The 19014-nt window shown below is 46.5% G+C and overlaps 1 protein-coding gene across 2 annotated transcripts; it reads left to right on the forward strand.

The window, feature by feature from the left end:
• The first annotated feature begins 1835 nt into the window (after positions 1–1835).
• On the forward strand, positions 1836–8997 carry KRT84 (keratin 84). Of its 2 annotated transcripts, XM_045868140.2 has the most exons (10): positions 1836–2046; positions 2167–2372; positions 3590–3798; positions 4402–4462; positions 4952–5047; positions 5928–6092; positions 6263–6388; positions 6505–6725; positions 7188–7219; positions 8654–8997. In XM_045868140.2, the coding sequence occupies exons 1-10, from the start codon at positions 1836–1838 to the stop codon at positions 8995–8997; spliced, it is 1671 nt and encodes a 556-aa protein (XP_045724096.1). The 2 variants fall into 2 exon arrangements, with proteins under 2 accessions (XP_045724096.1, XP_045724086.1); XM_045868130.2 differs by having other exon boundaries at positions 1836–2372.
• The last annotated feature ends 10017 nt before the right edge of the window (positions 8998–19014 follow it).

A 19014-nucleotide genomic window follows, 5' to 3' on the forward strand; every position in this document is an offset into this window, starting at 1 on the left:
CAAGAAAATCAGGAGAGCATGGCGTCTGGAAACCAAAAGAAGAAAGCGTTTCAAGGAAAGGGGAATGATTGACTATGTCAAATACTGCTGAGAAGCTAAGTGAGGGCTGAGGACAGACCACTGCAGTTAGCAACGTGGAGATCACCAGCGATCTTCCCAAGAAGGATTCTCTCATTATTACTTTCCTGCTTTTCTCTTTAGTCATACATTTGATAACTGGGTCTATGGAAAATAGTAGTAAACTAGGAACATTCTTAGTTTGATAACGAACATCAACAAAGAACCTACAACTAACATCCTACTTAATGGTGAGAAACTTGAAGTTTTCCCACTAAAATTAAAAAATAAGGCCAAGAAGTCCTCTCTCACCACTGTTTTTAACATCATCCTGGAAGTCCTAGCTAATGCATAAGACAAAAGAAAATAAATGCTGTAGAGATTGGAAAGGAAGAAAATAGTAAAAACCCGAGCTGGATAGCTCAGGTCAAAAGCACACACCCCCTTCCAAGCATCCCACAGGATCCCAAGCAGCCAGTCAAGTACAAGTTCCACCAGGCACGGGACAAATAGGATGAACCATGTCACATGCTAGAATAGAAAACACTTGTCTCTGGGTCCTGAAATATCTGCAATATTGGTAACAATGATAATATCCAGTTGCTTAGAACTTTTCCTTCTCTATCCAGATGCTTATTGCTTTGTCTCCCATCCAAGTACTAACCAGGCCCAACCCTGCTTAGCTTCCAAGATAGATGCATTCAGGGTGGTATAACCATAGACCAGATGCTCATTGCTTTGTGTCTCTCTATCCTAACCAAAGATTCATCAGTAACACAGGAAACCTGCACACAAGCCTATAGATCAGCCCTAATGTGTGTTTTAGGGGTTCAAAATCATGTGGTTAACTTTCCACACAGGTACATGATCAAACCATTGGCATGCTTTGGCCTCAAATTACGCCACAAAAATATTGACCAGTGGATAAGATAAATCTTCCCCCAGCATAGAGACTGTCTTTTATCTCTGTACCATCAGCACCAAGCACACTGTCTGAGACGGAGTAGGCAACTGATAATTGTGGAAAGAAGTAATGAATTCATGAATTAATCTCTTCTGAGTGTCTCAAATCAGACATGCTTCTATACTAACCCAAATGAGCTTTACCGAAGATTCAACTCTTATGTAAGCAGCCAAACCAGAGCATGGAAGACTGATAAGACAGTACAAAAGGGTTTTGGACTACTTAATCCATCTACAGAGATGCAATAAACCATATTCTCACCACATTATTTCTTACTCAGCTGTGCAGACCCTGTCTCTTCTGCATACCCCCTTACACCCCCACCTATTTAGGGGGTTATATCTGTATGGATGCACCTCTTTTGAGCCTCTTGCTGGAGGTGTTACCATCCTAACTTTCTGGTGGTTAGCCACACACTTGCAGTTAAAAAGTCTATTGGATTTATGACCAAAGCAAATTTATGTCCCCATAATGGCAATTGTGGTGGACTTGTGGGGAAAAAATAGGACCATAATGTTTATGTGTTTATGTGTTTTTAATGTTTATAGGTTTGATGTTATAGCCCTGATCCTGAGGAGAATAGGTGTGTCTGAGATTAGCTCATTATTAACAAGGTTACAGGCATGAAGAGTTTCTGCTAACTACCCAAGCTCATAAATGCATCCAAATGGATTTTTTTGCGTTTTTATGGGGCCAATCCTCAGATCCCCAGACACATAAAAGGGGGAAAGGGATCCACTAGCCTCAGAAGGACTCCCAGCTCCAGCTCGCCCCACTCTGCAATCCCCGCTCTGTCCTCACCCAGGAAGCCATCATGTCTTGCCGTTCCTACCGAGTCAGCTCTGGGTGCCACATGGGCAACTTCAGCTCTTGCTCTGCAGTGAACCCCAAGAACCTGAACCGTTTCCGAGCCAGCTCTGTCTCCTGCAGGAGTGGGCCCAGCTTTGGGGGCCTTGGCAGCTTTGGGAGTCGGAGCGTCATCACTTTTGGATCGTGCTCACCCAGGAGAGCAGCTGTAGGCCCTCGTCCCATCCGCTGTGGAGCTGGCTTTGGTGCTGGCAGGGGGGTGGCCTTTGGCTTTGGTGATGGGAGTGGTGCTGGTCTGGGCTTTGGGGCCAGAAGTTGTGTTGGTCTGGGATTTGGAGCTGGCAGTGGCCTTGGCTATGGCTTTGGTTACAGAGTTGGAGGAGCTGGAGTTCCAGCAACCCCATCTATCACAGCAGTGACTGTTAACCAGAGCCTGCTGACCCCCCTCAACCTGGAGATTGATCCCAATACCCAGAGGGTGAAGAAGGATGAGAAGGAGCAAATCAAGACCCTCAACAACAAATTTGCCTCCTTCATTGACAAGGTACCTATGACAGCTCAATCTCGGGGTCTGGGATGGTAAGAGCTAAAATGCACTGGGGTGTCCTCTCCCGTAAGAAGAAAGAACCCAGGCCTGAGGCATCAGCCTTGACCCACATCTTTCAGGCACTGCAATACAATTTCTGGGTCATTCTGCTGCAAAACAAGGACAAACCTGAGGAAATGCTGCATGGTGGGATATACTAAGACAGTGGTTTTGTCTTCTGGAGGAAAGAGGAACACCCAGCCAAATCTGAGGGCATCTGGACAAACTAAGACCTAGCACCTAGTCACTTAGAAATATCTCCCAAACAGGCTAGAAACATTAGGACTTTGGGCAGATGTTGGCTACCTGTTTAAAGGGTTTTAACCTTTGAGATCTTCATGTTCTTTTTGAGATTGTCATAGTCTCTGAGGCTGGGTAGCCACATCTGCTCAGGCTCAAGAAAGTAGAGAATGGAACTGAGTAATTCTTGCACAAAAGAAAGAATGTATACTCCTCATGTGGGGTACCCAGATTCAGCTGAGTTGTCTAGATTGAGGGAAATTGTAGGAAACCACCATGGGAAGTCATGATCTTCAGACTGATGAGAGAAACAGTGATGTGGAACTGACATCCCACAAACCATGTCTCCATGGAGCGGGAGTCCTCTATATCTGAGAATGGAAACTCACCTCTGTGAGCTTCAGGTTCCTCATCTCTGAAATGAGGGGGCGGAGCAAATGATCCAAGTTCTCCTCCAGCTCAACAATTCTCAGCTGATGGAGCATCTGGGATGGTGGATACGACTTATGACCTGAGAATTCCCACCTCCTAATGCCTTATCCCACCCCAATATACTTTACTCTGCTCCTCATTCCCTGTGAGGGATGGCCAATCCATTTTTAGATATAGGCAAATCCCAGCTCAAGTAGAATCAAATTCTCCAACTTCCCAGTGCACCAGCTTGCACTTTTCTTGGAGGGTAGAGAGGACATGGTACTGAAGTGCTTTGGTTCAATAGCTTCTGTTTGCAGCTGAGCCTGACTGAGCATGAGGAGGGGGTCACAGACGTACTCTTCCAGTTTCTACTGAGTTAGAGGAGGAATGAAAGTCAACAGACAAGAGGACAATGTCAACATGGGGCTGAGAGTCATCTCTGGCCACCTGAAGAACTTGTCGACATGTAGGTGACTCTATCAAGCTCTTCAGGTGCCATTTCTTTGCCCCTGTGGATTTAGGTGCGGTTCCTGGAACAGCAGAATAAGCTCCTAGAGACCAAGTGGAACTTCCTCCAAGAGCAGAAATGTGCCAGGAGCAACCTGGAGCCCCTCTTCGAGAATTATATCACCAACCTGCGGAGGCACCTGGACATAGCAAACAGCGACCGGGCCCGGTTTGAGGCTGAGAGAAACCACATGCAGGATGTCCTTGAGGGTTTCAAAAAGAAGTAAGTGGCATCTAGACTGCATAGACCAAGGACAGGCAGTGTTTGGTTCCCAAAGCAGCTGCCATGTTCAAATAACAGCAGCTGTACAAACCGGGGTTGAATGCTGGTTTCAATACTCACCCTAGTAGGGGCAACGATATGTAAGGGAGGAGGAGGAGGCCCTCTGTGGGTCCTGAATAAAAAGGAGTCTTGGAATTGGGCATGGTTTGTCCCTAGTCTGGTCTGTGGGAATGGACAGTAGACTCCAGAAACAGCCCTCTGGTTTTGAGAATAGTGCTCACGTTCAGCAGTGAGTTGGGTCCTACTTTCTCTATATTCAAATGCAATGATTCCAAGTCTTTTCTAGCAGAGGAGCATAGCAATGGTCCACATTTTCAGACCCCAAATCTAATTTGAGAAAGTAAAAGGGATTTGGAAAATCTGAGGGCCACAGGCTCATAAAAGGTCCTAAAGATGAGACAAAGTAGATGAGAATATGTAGGTGGCAACAGGGACTCGTGCTCCTAGATGTAGCAGAGGTGTCTTAAGAGGCTCACTGGAGAGTTGGGAGTAATTGCCTGTCAGTTCAGATGAGAACTCACCCTCTCAATCCTTATCATCCAGGTATGAAGAAGAGGTGGGATTCCGGGCCAACGCTGAGAATGAGTTTGTGGCTCTGAAGAAGGTAAGGGAGAGCAACAGGTCCAAGCAAGCTTCTCCTCCAGACAAGAAAATATTCCCAAGACAAAACCTGCCCCACCCCCCCGTACCCCACCTGAAACGGCCCAGGCAGCCCCGTGGAGTCTGGGGCCACTCACACAGAGTGGAACCTCTAAGGTCATAACAGGTCCCCTTTGGAGTTCTGATTTGGCCTCAGATTATTTAGGATTGGGTCTTCACAAGAGCAGAGGTCTGAAGAGATGGCCTTTTAAGAGTCTTAGATTATCCATATGCTCCTTTCCTATAAATATGCATTCAAAAATGTCCAGCAGCCCCCAGGCAGTAGGGAGAAGAACAACAGTCACTAAACTGCATTCCAAGGGCTCTCCCACCTATCCCAAAGCCTGGCCTGGCCCTGTGGGGATTGGCCTGATCTTCCCACCCATCTCCAGACTCTGCCAAGTTTAAACAGTACACAAGTGATGACCATTTTCTCCTTCTCTCTTTTATGCAGGATGTGGATACAGCTTTCTTAAATAAGTCTGATCTACAAGCCAATGCAGATACCCTAACTCAGGAAATTGACTTTCTGAAAACCCTATATATGGCGGTAAGCATTCATCCCCTCTGAGCCAAACAAAGAGATCTGTGCTTAGCCTGGACTCCTGGGGGGCTTTGTCTGGACTGGCATAATTTCTAACATTTAGTATCGTACATCTTCCTCCTGTTCCAATCTATTATCCTCTAAATGTCAGTTTATCTACAAGTGGAGAAAAGAAGGTAAGCAAGCAGACTTCTCAGCAGGTCTATGAATAAACTCCTTAGATCTACGCTCCAACTCCTCGTTAGCCAACCCAAAGACTGGGGTCTAAGAGCATCCCTTCCTCTCTACCAATCAGAAGACTCTGAAAAACTGATTTGCTAGTAGATGTAAGAAAAACTGTGTTTGACCTAATTGGCTAAATGAACTAGTTATCTTTTGCTTGGTAAGTGGTCTGTTTGGTCTGGTACAGAATCAGCCAGAGCTAATGTCTGGCTCTGAGCAGAAAGGCATCAGAAAGCTCCCTCTGGAGCCCTTACAGGCCAGTTCCAAGCTCCTGGTTCTATTAAGGACTTGAGATACAGGACTTCCTAGACCACCATGTTCTAGAATATTATCAACTCTCGATGATCCATGACCAGCACAGTCACTTTGTGGACAAGCCAAAGAAAAGTTTCAACACTAGCATGGCTCTCACTCTCCTCTGCCAAGTTCCTAGGCCCCATGTATTCACCTAGGTGAATAAGAAGTTAAAGAGGTGTCTTCGAGTATATAACATTTCAAACTGAAATAGTTCTCTGTTCATGTCTTTTTCTTTGTCCTCCGTTTGGATGGTCAGCTCCATCACTTTGCTCTGAACAAATGAGCAATGCTCTCTGCTCCTGAAGCCACTCCTGGGGCCCCTATGGAGAGTCCTGGGCCCAACTGTCTTGCTCATCCTCCAACACAGGAAATCCAGTTGCTGCAGTCACACATCTCAGAGACATCGGTCATCGTGAAGATGGACAACAGCCGGGACCTGAACATTGATGGAATCATCAACGAAATCAAGGCCCAGTATGAAGAGGTTGCCAGGCGCAGTCGGGCTGATGCTGAGGCCTGGTACCAGACCAAGGTGGGAAGGGGAGTGGGGGGCTGAGGAAGGGGTGTAGGCAGCCCTAGCTAGAGTAAGACTCATGTACGACCGAGTGGACCCAGTGGAAGTCGAAGGCTTCCCAACTCAGTTGGGGCTGTGGTCTGCACTCAAACTTTGGACCCTCATAACATCCCCCTCTCCCTGCACAGTACGAGGAGATGCAGGTGACAGCTGGCCAACACTGTGACAACCTGCGCAACACACGGGATGAGATCAATGAGCTGACCCGCCTGATCCAGAGACTGAAGGCAGAGATTGAGCATGCCAAGGCTCAGGTGGGCAAAGGAGAGGAGAGAAAGCCCCAGAGGGAGGAAGGGGGGCTGTGTTTCTAACCCCACCCGGGGATCCCCTAGTCCCTGCCAAAGCCCACCTGCATGCCCCCTTCCTGCAGCGAGCTAAGATGGAGGCTGCAGTGGCCGAGGCAGAGCAACAGGGCGAGGCGGCCCTCAACGATGCCAAGTGCAAGCTGGCGGATCTGGAGGGCGCCCTGCGGCAGGCCAAGCAGGACATGGCCCGGCAGCTGTGCGAGTACCAGGAGCTGATGAACGTCAAGCTGGCCCTGGACATTGAGATCGCCACCTATAGGCGCCTGCTGGAGGGCGAGGAGATCCGGTGAGAGCTCTTAGTGCAGCCGGAGGGAGGTCAGACTTAGGCATCTAGAATGACTAAATGGGAGAGGGGACCAGGTGAAGAATTGCCAGTTTGAGTGATCTTTAAAGGTAGCAGTATCTTCTCTGCAAATATTAGGTTGCCCTTGCCAGGGAATTAGAAGATGGTTCCAGCTTTTTGCCTCCAAAACGCAAGTTTCTAGACAGTCTGCACCAGAATCATAGGATGTTTTGCATATTGGTTATCTGTTTAAAAATAATAATAAAACCACATGTCCTCAAATATTTTGATTCAATCGTTTTGGAGCAGAGTCTAGGAACATGTGTTTTTTCAAAGCTCCCAGGATGCTTGTAAGCTAAGGGTAAGAACCACCGGTCCACTCTGCCAAGAAAGCCTTTCTGATAGCAAGCAGCTTTTCAGGGACCAACACTGCTTGTGAACTCACTTATTTCTTTCTCTCCCCAGGATCTGCGAAGGTGTTGGACCAGTAAACATATGTAAGAAACTTAAGTTTTTTCCTCTTCATATTCCTCTCCTGCAGCTCTGCAAATTTCCTTCAAACTCAGGCTCATGTTGGGATTAGGAGCCCATGCTGGGCTGGCCATGAAAGTCAGGGGAGCGAGGACCATCTAGCCCCTGGACTAGGAGCATCCCTTAGCTGAGGTCTGAGATCTCCCCAGAGCCTTCATTCCCTAGAGAAAGCAATCACAAAGGTTTGCAGGGCCAAATAGGGGGGAAAGGGTTCCAGAAGAAAGTCAGCCTTTTTCCTTTGAGTGGTCTTGTCCTTCAGGGACAAAGACCAGAGAAGGAATGAAAAGACCTGTGCCAAGGAGTCGCCCCCACACCCATGGCAGGGGATGGGACAAGGATGAGCAGAAGTCTTCCTGCTGCTACTACCAGGCAAAATATTGTTTGTGCCCAAAGCATGCTGGGGATTATGGTGGGCACTGCAGGGCAGGGGAAGGTAGGCACAAAGAAGGCAAGCCCAGCTCCTGCTCTCTAGAATTAAAATCATCTTGAGATGAGCCCTATCCATTGTCAACCTGTCCCTCAAGCCCTGTGGAGAGGAATAGCATTAGCACTCCCCTTTATGCTCACTTAGAGAAAATATGTGGTTTACCAGAAGTCCCAAAGCTAGTCAGTGGCACAGCCAGAACTCAAACCCAGATTTCTGATCCAAAAGTACAAATCTACACAGATGTATGGTGGAGCTGAGTGCTACATTGGGTGGGTCAGGTAGTCAAAGCTACTCATCCTCAGATGACCTGCCCTCAGAGAGGGGGAGGTAGCAGGGAGTGGCTTTCTGCAAGAGGTCAAGCTTGAGTGGAGGTCACAGATGATGCGAAGGATTCCAGTAAAAAGAGAGGGAAGGAGAGGGGGGGCCCTCTACAGACAGGGCTGGTCTAAGCAAGCTTTAGTGGGATTGGCATCCTGGGATATGGAGGTATGCCCAATGGATACCAGAGGGCTAAAGAGCAGAGACATCAGTGGGTCAAGAGAGAACTGGCAAGGGACTCCTGTTGGAGGGACAATGTGGGAACCCCCAAGGAGCATGATATAATTAGGAGAGAGAAGCCCCATGGCTTTATGGGAGCTACTGCTCCAGTTGTCTGGATAATCCAGCTCACCGCCCAACCTGACTTCAGCCATATATAAATGACAGTCAACTTATGACTATATGCGACCTGGGGAACTGGCTGAATTCTCCCATTTTAATCTGAATGTTTAACTTTAGTGGAGTCACGGCCTTTGAGTCACCCAGGCAAAAGAAGGGAAAAGTGGGTGTTGTCTGGGTAGGCAATAGGGACCACTTCCTCCGGTGCCACCATCCTTCCCTGTCCCCTCCTTCCCTGCTCCCAGCAGACAGCATGGAGGTTGGCCCCCAGGCGTGGGCAGCCTGTGTCGCTGACAGTTTCCTCTCCCTCCCGCAGCCGTAAGCAGCTCCCGAGGCGGTATAGTGTGCGGGCCTGAGCCCCTGGTCGCGAGCTCCACCCTCTCCCACAGTGGAGTCACCTTCTCGGGCAGCAGTGGCATCCAGTCCGGCGGCACCTGTGATTCCAGCCTGGGCGGGGCCCAGGTCATCAAGGCCAGCAGGGACCTGCTGAGCGCAGGCTCCCGAGGCAGCTCGGTGCTCATGGGCGAGGCTTACGCTCCCAGCACCCCCTGCCTGCTGCCCACCGAGGGGGGCTTCAGCAGCTGCAGTGGGGGCCGAAGCAGCCGCAGCTCCAGCGTCCGCTTCATGTCCACCACCACCTCCCATCGGACCAAGTACTGAGAGGCCAGCGCCAGTGAGCCACCAACCCCGGAAGAACCATCTCGATGTCACCTGCTTCTGTCCCACAGGCGTCTGGACTTTAGGCCAGAGGGGGCTCCAGCTACCCCAACTGCCAGGAAGGCAACTCTGCTCTCCCCAGGGATTGATCTGCCTGGCCCCTGTCCTCGGGGGATTTTTTTTCATCACCTAGATGCTCTCTCTGCAGCCCCAGTAGACTGGCTTCTCCCTGACTCCACATTTCCGCTCTTTGGATCACTCTTCACCATTCAGTTGAACAGCCTGAAGAAAGGCACATTCCTTACAGTTACACAAATCAGTGCACTAGGGAGAAAAAGAAGAGTCGAAAGCCAAAAAGAAGGTGCTTGGGCACTATTGCCATCCATAGCTTTGGATTAATTTGGAGAATGGAGAGCTGACGTCCACACTGCAGGCGTCTTTAGCCCACTGCCCTTTGCTTCCTTCTTCCTTTCCCTGGCAGGAGAAGGTTCTTTCCTTCTCTTCCTCACCTGAAAGGATCCATAGTCCTTGGTGGCCCAAGGGATCCCTAAGCCCCCTGAGATGGTTCTTCTCCGAGTGGCAAATGTCCTCAATGCTTCTCTTCTTGCGTTGTTGGTTTAATGTGCATGTGGGTGCCGATGGAGCCATGAGCTCTGCTCTGCTGCATGGACCCTGCCCCTGTGGTGGTGTGAAGGAGACCCGACCCTGTCCACTGCAGGGGGTTTGTGTCTGCAAGCTCCAGGGAGGTCTGGGAAGGGGGGGGTGCCTCTTGGTACTGTACTTTGCATTGCTGGGTTTTCAATAAACTTGCCAATCTAACATCACTAGGACTCTGGCTTCTCCTTCTGGATCACACTGCTGATGGGAGAGATTGCCTCCTAGACTCCACCAGCCCACCAGCCCAACCCCCCACCCCAGGGACCTGCCAAGGGCAGAGGCTGCTATCCTGGGCACAGGGGAAGCAGAGGGGAAAGAGGGCTCAGGCCCTTCCCTGCAGGAGCTCGCAGCTCAGTGGGGGAGAGGATAAATGTAGCAAAGGCCCTGAGAACAAGTGCCCAGCAGCCCACTCCTCTCCAGGTGTTGCCCTACACCTCCTGACCAACACAGACACTTGCCCCTGTTCCCCAGGTCCTTCCCCAGCCCCACTTCCTCTGGGACCGCTGCAGGATACTCATCCTTCTGCCCTCACACTTGTTTCCATCCAGCTCACTCACTATGATATTGTTAGAAAGGCCTTACATAGAAAACTAATCATGGCTCTCCCCTACTTATAGACCTCAGTGGCTCCCCATTGCCTTCCAGAAGAACCCAAACTTCCTAACATGGCATACAAGCCCTGATGATCTGCCCATATATTTCCACCCCATGCCATCCCTCCGTGCACCCTACTCTGGCCTCTCATCCTTTATTCATTCACCCAACAGACACTTGTGAAATGCTTACTTCCTGCCAGGCACGATGCTGGGAAAACAGCAGTGAACAAGACTTGGTCCTTGCCATCCAAGAGCTTACATCCCAGGCTGACAAATGGACAGGTAGACAACAATTACGTCTTGATATGCTCAGTGCTGTGTTAAGAGTGGAATTGATGTTACAATGCACAGAGGAGAGGCCCGACCTAGACTTGAAGCATCATCAAAAGCTTCCTGGAGGACGTCATGTCACAGCAGAGATGTGATGGGTGATGAATTAGCCATACAAAGAAGGAAGAAGTACTCCAATCAGAGGAAACAAGGTGTGCCAAACCAAGAGGTTGCAGAGAGCGTGCCCAGTTTGGGGATCCTGCTGGGGCTGAATATAACATAGCCTGCAAGTGATAGCTCAGGTGGGGGCAGGAGGCAGCCAAGGGGTGCTCGTGACCAGCACCCAGGGTACCGCTCCATCAGGGCACACATCTCACGCAGGGACTGTTTGCTGCTCTGCCTCACCTCGAGAGTCCTCCTCCTAGAGCAAGAAGCACACCTTTCATCTTTATGGATTCTGCCTTGCTCAGTCAGCAACCTGAGAACTTACAGGTTGCTCTGCTCACAGCCTGAGGCCTGCCTGACCCTGGACTCACCAGCCCCCTGCCCTCCTGCTTCCGGGAGCTCCACACTAGCCACCTCATCTGCCATGTGTGAAGTCACACACACCCCTCAGGTGGCGGCAACATCAAGGCAGCCCCCGTCCGGCCTTGGTGCCTCTCCTCAGCCAGACTTACATCTACCCTGTGCTGGTTATCAATTTATTGCCTTAGTTCCAAATTCACCCTTATTGCCTCCCCTGTGAAAACAGATCTGATCCTCTGGATATTTTCCTTTGCTAGCTGGCACGGTGCTAATTAAGCCTCATCAGTAGGCATTTCCAGGGACGATGGAGAGACATCACAGGAGTAGGACTTTCCTTCCACTGAGCTCTCTCAGCAGTTTCTCTGCCGTCAGATTCCTGCAACACAACTTCTATAATATCAGGCCCCCACAATGCTCACAGTAGCACCCAGCAGCCAGGAGCTTCCCAGCACCCCTCTTGGGCAATCTCATAGCAAGTGCCTCCAGCAAACACTTCCTCATGAAAAGCTTTCCCCAGCACCCTAGAGGGTGGATTTCTGGTAAGCTCTGGATGGGAGATTTCCAGCAAGTTCCACTGGTACAGCACCACAGTGACTTCTCTGGAATCCAGTGAGCAGTGCTGTGCCTTGTCCAGTGAGACTGGGACCTCAGTCATGGCTTTTCCTTGGGGCCGTAGAGGTAAGGACTGCCCCTTATATCTGTCATTCTGTACTCTTTACAGTTCTCTGGACTTCTTACTAGTCAATCTTTCATGACTCCATCCCCAATGTTATCTATATTAAACTTCCCCTGTTCACTTGCTGTGTTCTATTATCTCCTGACTAGACCTTAACAGACACATGCCACTTGGACAGCATTGCTTCCAACCTCTAGGGTAAGACAGCAAGCCAATACTGGGACTCCTCAGGCTCCATTCACTAGTTTCTTCTCTTCTCTCTCTGTCTTACCCCATAGGTGATCTCAGCCAATCAGTGTTATGGCTTTAAAAGTCATCCATATGTCGATGACTCCTGAGTTTGTATCTCCAGCCCAGACCTTCCATTAACTACAGGCTGGTATATACAGACACAAATCATTGACATCTCCATTTGTGTAGCTAATGGACATCTCAAACTAAACATGTCCAGAAACAAACTCTTCACCTTCCTTCTTCCCTCTCCATGCTGCTTCTTCCATATTAAGGGCATATCCATTCAGTTGCTTAAGCCAAAAAACACTTTAGAATCATCTTCAAACCCTCCCTCTATCTCATAGCCCCATATTTAATCCATCAGCAATCTTGTCAGCTTTACCTTCAAATAATATCTAGAATCCAACCACCTCTCACCACCTCTATGACTACCACTGAGGTCCAAACCACCACCACTCTTGCCTGGATTACTGCAATAACCTCCTATCTGGACCCTCTACTTCTCCTCTCACCCTCCCTCAGCATGTTTCCAAAAAGCAGACAGGGTGATCCTGTTAAGACTAAGTTGACTCCCAGTTGCATCCATGATGGAGTAAGCCTATTATAGCCTGTCTCTCCCACTGATTACAACTAAACTAAAAACTCTGGATAAAATCCAGCACAACTATTAGAGGACTCTAAAAAGTAAATAAAAGCTGGTAGATCATGGGGGGAAGACAAAGCTTGAAGAAGCTTTGTATTTCTTTTCCCTCTGCTCACATGGCAGGCCCCCATGGTAAGGCTGTGAGCCATCAACATGATCAACTAGAACTCTAATAGAAATCCCATCTTTCTAACCAGAGGAAGGGGGCCCCTGTGGGCAGGAAAATATGGAGGGGGAATCCTCATGTTTTTCTCTTTTCTTTCATGGCTTTGCCCTGAGAGCAGATCCCAGTCATGAAGCTATGCAGCAGCCATGGCATGGCAGCAGAAATTCCAAGACAAACCTGATCTTTCTGGCAGGAGGAGCCAGGAAAAGAGGCCCTTTCTACGGGGGAAGGGATGAGAGAGAAAAACTGGATGAGCAGATTCCTCTGTGTGTAAATCCACACATGTACAAGTCCTGGGCTCTCCCTTGAGCTACACATGCATGAAAGACCCAAATATCATGCCAAAGCTTTGAGAACTGAAGTAACATTTAAGTCACTGCCCACATTTCAGACACACCTTAAGTGGATAGACACAGGACAAACACAAATCAGCAAGCAAAGAAGGCTTGAAAATCGCAATTGAACTAAGTTTCCCACAGATGAAGAACTTTCAGTCTGAACCTAATTAGGCAGATTCCCTATTAAACAAACAAAACAAAACAGAAAATTCTTCAGAGGATTTTAGTAGGACCAAGAGTCTACACATCATAATATTTAAAATGTCCAAGATACAATCTAAAATTATTTTGACATCAAGAAACCAGGAAAATGTGACCAATTTTCAAAGGTAAAGAAAATCAACAGACACTATTCCCAAGATGATACAGATATTGGTATTATCACACAAAGATTTTAAATCACTATTATAATAATGTTCCATAAGATAAAGGTAAACACATTTGAAGTGAATTAAAAGGTAGGAATTCTCAGCAGATAACAGAAACTATAAAAACAGAACCAAAGAGAAATTTTAGAACTAAAAAAATACTACATTTAAAATTTAAAAGTCATTGATGGGCTCCATAGCAAAAAGGAAAGGACAAAAGAAAGTCAATAACTTGAAGATAGATCAATAGAAATTATCCAATCTGAAGAATAAAGAGAAAAGAAAATAGTGAAAAAAAAATTTAAACTAGAGAAAAATGATACATTATGTATAGCTAGAGAAAAAATGGCACATTATGTATATGTATACCACAGATTTCTCATCAGAAACTATAAAAGGCTGGGGGCACCTGGGTGGCTCAGTCAGTTAAGCATCTGCCTTCAGCTCAGGTCATGATCTTGGTGTCCTGGGATCAGGCCCTGCACTGGGCTCCCTGCTCAGCAGGGGGCCTGCTTCTCCTTCTCCCTCTGCCCCCCACACTCATGCTCATGCACTCTTTCTCTCTCAGATAAATAAATAAAATCTTAAAAAAAAAAGAAACTATAAAAGGCTGAAGAAAGTGAAAAACCTCTTTAAAGTACTGGGCGGGGGAAGGGGAGGAATGTCAATCCAGAATTCTATAGCCAGCAAAAGTATCCTTAAGGGGGGGGGGCAGGGAGGGAACCAGAAAGACATTCTCAGAAGAAAGAAAACTAAGGGAATTTGCCATCTGCAGACCTACTCTAAAATTAAGGCAGAAGTTCTTCAGAATGAAAGAAAGTGATACCAGAAAGAAACATAGAACTTCAGGAATAAAGGAAGAGTAACAGAAATGGTAAATACTGAATAAATATAAGACTATTTTCCTTCTCTCATGTTCTTTAAAGCATATAGCTGACTATTAAAAACAAAAATTATAACATTGTCTGGCAGGGTTTCAATGTATGTAGATGAGTATCTATGACAACTATAACATTTTACATGAAGTGACAAAATATTAACTCTAGTAGGTAGACTGTGAAATATTAGATTATTTACACTGTAATCTCTAGAATAGCCACTAAAAAAATAATACAAAGAGATATACTCAAAAGTTAATAAATAAATTAAAAGGAATATTTTTTAATGTTCAAATAATCCAAAACAGACAGGAAAGGGGTACCAAAGAAACAAAAATCAGAAGGAACAAAAACAAAACAAATAATAAAATGGTGGCTCTAAATAAAACCATATTAATAATCACACATAATGTAAATGGTCCCAATTAAATGGCAGAGATTGTCAGATTGGATTTAAAAAGATTCAAATATACATTGTCTACAAAATATCCACTTTAGATATAAAGATATGGATAGGTCAAATTAAAATGATAGAAACAGGTATATCATAAAAACTATAATCAAAAGAAAGTTGGAATGACTGTATTAATATTAGACAAATTAGATTTAAGAACAAGGAATACTGCCAACAGTAAAGAGATATTATATTGTTAAAAGGGTCAATTCAACAAGAAGACATAACAATTCTAAATATGTATGCACCTAACAACAGAGCTTCAAAATACATGAAGCACAAAGTGATAGAACTGAAAGGCAACATGGGCAAATCCACAATCATACTTGATTTAAACACTTCTTTCTCAGTAATCAACAGAACAAGTAGACAGAAAATCAATAGGATTACAGAAGACCTAAACACTATCACTCAACCTAACAAATGACATTTGTAGAACATTCCACCCATAAAACAGAAAAATACATATTCTTCTCAAGTAACAACAGGGAACATTCACCAAAACAGGCCATTTTTGGGCCATAAAACAAATCTCAATGAGTTTAAAAAACTCAACCCCATATAAAGCATGTTCTCTTACCATAGTGTTATTAAATTATAAATCAGTATCAGAACAATATCTGGAGAATATCCCCAAATACTTGAAAATCAAGCAACATACTTCTAAATAACAAACAGATCAAAGAGGAAGTCACAAGAGAAGTTAGAAAATATTTTAACTGGGTGAAAATGAAAACACAGCATATCAAAATTTTAGGATGCAGCTAATGCAGTGCTTAGAGGGAAATTTATCACATTGGATACTTAAGTTAGAATAGAAGGAAGGTCTCCAATCAATTATTTAAGCTTCCCTCTTAAGAAACCAGGAAAACAGGGGTGCCTGGGTGTCTCAGTTATTAAGTGTCGGACTCTTCATTTCAGTTCAGGTCATGATCTCAGGGTTGTGAGATCAAGCCCAGCGTCAGGCTCCTCTCTGGGCATGGAGCCTGCTTAGGATTCTCTCTCCCTCTGCCCCTCCCCCTCCAACCTCTCTCTCTCTAAAAAAAAAAAGAAGAAGAAAGAAACTAGGAAAAGGATAGCAAAGTAAACACAAAGCAAAGAGAAGAAAGGAGATGGTAAAGAAAAGAGCAGAAAAACAATGACATTGAAAAACAGAAAGACAAAGTAATACAACTGAAAACTGGTTCTTTCAGAAGAATGATAAAATGGGTAAAGTAAACCTCTAGCCAAACTGAACAAGGGGCGGGGAAAGAGAAGGCAAAAATTAGCACTGGCAGGGGTGAAAGAGGGACATCTCTACAGACACTGCAGATATTAAAAGGTTAATAAAGGAAACTTTTATGCCAAGAAATCTGGGAACTTAGATGAAATGGACTAATTCCTTGAAAAACACAAATTACCAAAGCTCATTCAAGAAAAAATAACCCAAATACACGGCCGGTTTCATGGGCATGTGTGATATTGTGATTTGTAATCAGAAATAGATATTTAGTTTTCATCCTCTTCCTGGCACAAGGGTTCTAAAACCCTTGGAATTTCCTAAGGGAAAAGAGTGATCAAGTTGTCTTTTGTTATGTTAATAAGCTGACTTTATACTGTACCTAAAGAGAGAGGCTAGATGCCCAGGGACCCAACCAGTGATTAGAGGGTTGGAACTTCCCAGAGGCGGGGAGGGGCTGGAGGTTGAATGGATCGGATCAATCATGAAGCCTCCATCAAAACCTAAAAGGATTGGGTTCAGAGAGCTTCCGGGTTAGCGAACACACGGACATGTGAGGAGAGTGGTGTGTCTAGGGAGGGCCTGGAAGCTCCATGCCCTTCCCTACACCTTGCCTTATGCATCTCTTCCACCTGGCTGGTCCTGGGTTACATCCTTTTATAATAAACCAGTAATCTAGTAAGTAAAACGTTTCTCTGAGTTCTGTAAACTGCTGTAGCCAACAGATAGGATCCAGAGAGAGGGTCACTGGAAGCTCCAATCTATAGCTGGTTGCTCAGAAGTCCAGGTGACAACCTGGGCTGGCACCTGGCATCTAAAGTGGGAGTAGGGGTGACACAGAGGGGGTGCTATAGGACTGAAGCCTTAACTTGTGGAATCTGATGCTATCTCCAGGCAGATAATGTCAGAATTGAATTGAATTGCCGGACATCCAGCAGCTATCCAAGAATTGCTTGTTGGTGTGGGAAATTGCACCTCCCCCACACACACATCAGAATTGTGACCAGAACTCTTAGTGTGTGTCCTGTGCAAAATCACACAGGGTCCAACACCAGAGAATGCCCCACACGTGGTTCATTGACTACTGTCATTAAAATCTTGAAATGTGAAATTTTTGAAAATTCTTGAAATTCTTAATTTTAAACAACAGGCCCTGCATTTTTATTTCACACTGAGCCCCATAAATTGTGTAACCAGTCCTACCCGAACGGCTGTAGGTCTACTAAAGGAATTGAATGTGTAGTTTTAAATCTCACAACAACAGCAAAAAAAAAAAAAGTCAGGCCCGGAGCGCCTGGGTGGCTCAGTCATTAAGCGTCTGTCTTCGGCTCAGGTCATGATCCCAGGGTCCTGGGATTGAGCCCCACGTCGGGCTCCCTGCTCAGTGGGGAACCTGCTTCTCCCTCTGCCTGCTACTTCCCCTGCTTGTGCTCTCTCTCTCTCTTTGTCAAATAATAAATAAATCTTCAAAATAAATAAATAACATGCTTTACATATCATTTACAGTAGCACCCCAAAAATGAAATGCTTCGGTGTAAGCCTTCACAGAGTATGGGAAGGATCCAGGAGCTGAAAACCACAAACAACAATGAAAGAAATCAAAGAAGACAAACAGATAGAGAAGACTCTCTTCCGGAACTGGAAGATTCTATATTGTTAAGAGGTCGATGGTCCCCCCGGAGACCCACCCCCAGCAACGACACGGGGTTCAAACCCATGGGCTTCAGTGTGGGCAGAGCCCCATCAGATCCCAGGCCCTAAACTTACTAGCCGTGCGACCGGAGGTCATCAGTCATAGGCAGTGATGTTTCATGCTTTAGCTCACTTGTTTCTCTCAATGACCGTATGTGGTAGGTACTTTTATTATTCCCTTTTAAACCTCCTTTATTATTACTTGACAGATGACAAAACCAAGGCCCAGAGAGGCTGAGTGGTGGAAGCAGCGGCATCCGGACTCCAGAACCCATGCTGGTCACCCCCGTGTTCTTGTGTCTCTTCATCTCAATAAGCCTCTTGCCTGTCAAGTGGGAAAATCATCCCTACTTCAAGGAGTCGCTGTGGAGATGACACACAGGGACACAACTGAGGTGCTCAGCACCCAGCCCGGGGCACAGTTGGGGGCATAGCAAATGTCTGCTATTGTTTTGGTCATGGTCGCCGCCGTGGTTCTCGTTTTATGGCTAAGGGAGAGTAGCTGTGTTGGGCAGCTCAGCCCGTCCAGTAGCAAACATGGGTGGATGCTGAAGTGTCAGCAGACTGTTTCTGGCATCTTCCTCCAGAGTCCCGAGCTCTGAGCCACAGACAGGTAGGCAGGCAGGCAGCTCCTCGCGTCTGGGGCTCTTGCACCCGGGGCTCGGCCTCCCCCTGCCAGCGGTGGGGATCTGCTGCCCTCTGCTGGCCGCCAACTTCCCAGGAGGCCCTACACGGGATTTTCAAAATACTCGGACTGATGAGAGTCTTTTAAAACAATTTTTTTCCTCCAAAATTGTGCTTAGGACACAAACACTGTAACAACGAATAGCAACTTTGAAAGAGAAACCCTCTGTCTCACCAGGCCCAACACAGCCCTGCTTCCACCGTTCTGGGTTTCCATCGGGCTTTGGTCCCACAGGTGCTCAGCAAATCCCCACCCTCACACAGGAAAAAGCTGCGGTGGGCCCTGAGTCCCCAGGGCTCTAAACTGGGTGTTCTCCTCGGGGCCTGGGCCAGGTCTTCCCACAAGTTGCCATTTTCTGCCAACATCAAATATCGAAACTGTCCAAGATTTCCATTCACTTACACATGCAGTCACAAACAAATATTTACTAAGCACTTCCTATATTCTTCCTATATCTTCCTATATTCCCAGTGCTGTCCTAAGTGCTTGGGAACCATCAATGAATAAGACAGACAGAATCCCTGCCCCCATGGAGTTTCGTTTCCTTTTGGTTTGGTTCGATGGGGAAAAGAGGAAAGACTGACAATAATCAATAAAGAAATAAGTAAGTCAATTATAG

Source organism: Mirounga angustirostris, unplaced genomic scaffold, assembly GCF_029215605.1.
Source record: "Mirounga angustirostris isolate CCGP_5_RB_7025 unplaced genomic scaffold, mMirAng1.0.hap1 SCAF_5, whole genome shotgun sequence".
Classification (NCBI taxonomy): domain Eukaryota; kingdom Metazoa; phylum Chordata; class Mammalia; order Carnivora; family Phocidae; genus Mirounga; species Mirounga angustirostris.

Bases quoted from the DNA above. Each gene is read 5' to 3' on its own strand.
- KRT84 (XM_045868130.2), top strand. From the start codon at position 1,836: ATGTCTTGCCGTTCCTACCGAGTCAGCTCTGGGTGCCACATGGGCAAC. The intron at 4,463-4,951 runs GTAAGGGAGAGC...TCTTTTATGCAG, and splicing joins AGTTTGTGGCTCTGAAGAAG to GATGTGGATACAGCTTTCTT. The intron at 6,726-7,187 runs GTGAGAGCTCTT...TTCTCTCCCCAG, and splicing joins CTGGAGGGCGAGGAGATCCG to GATCTGCGAAGGTGTTGGAC.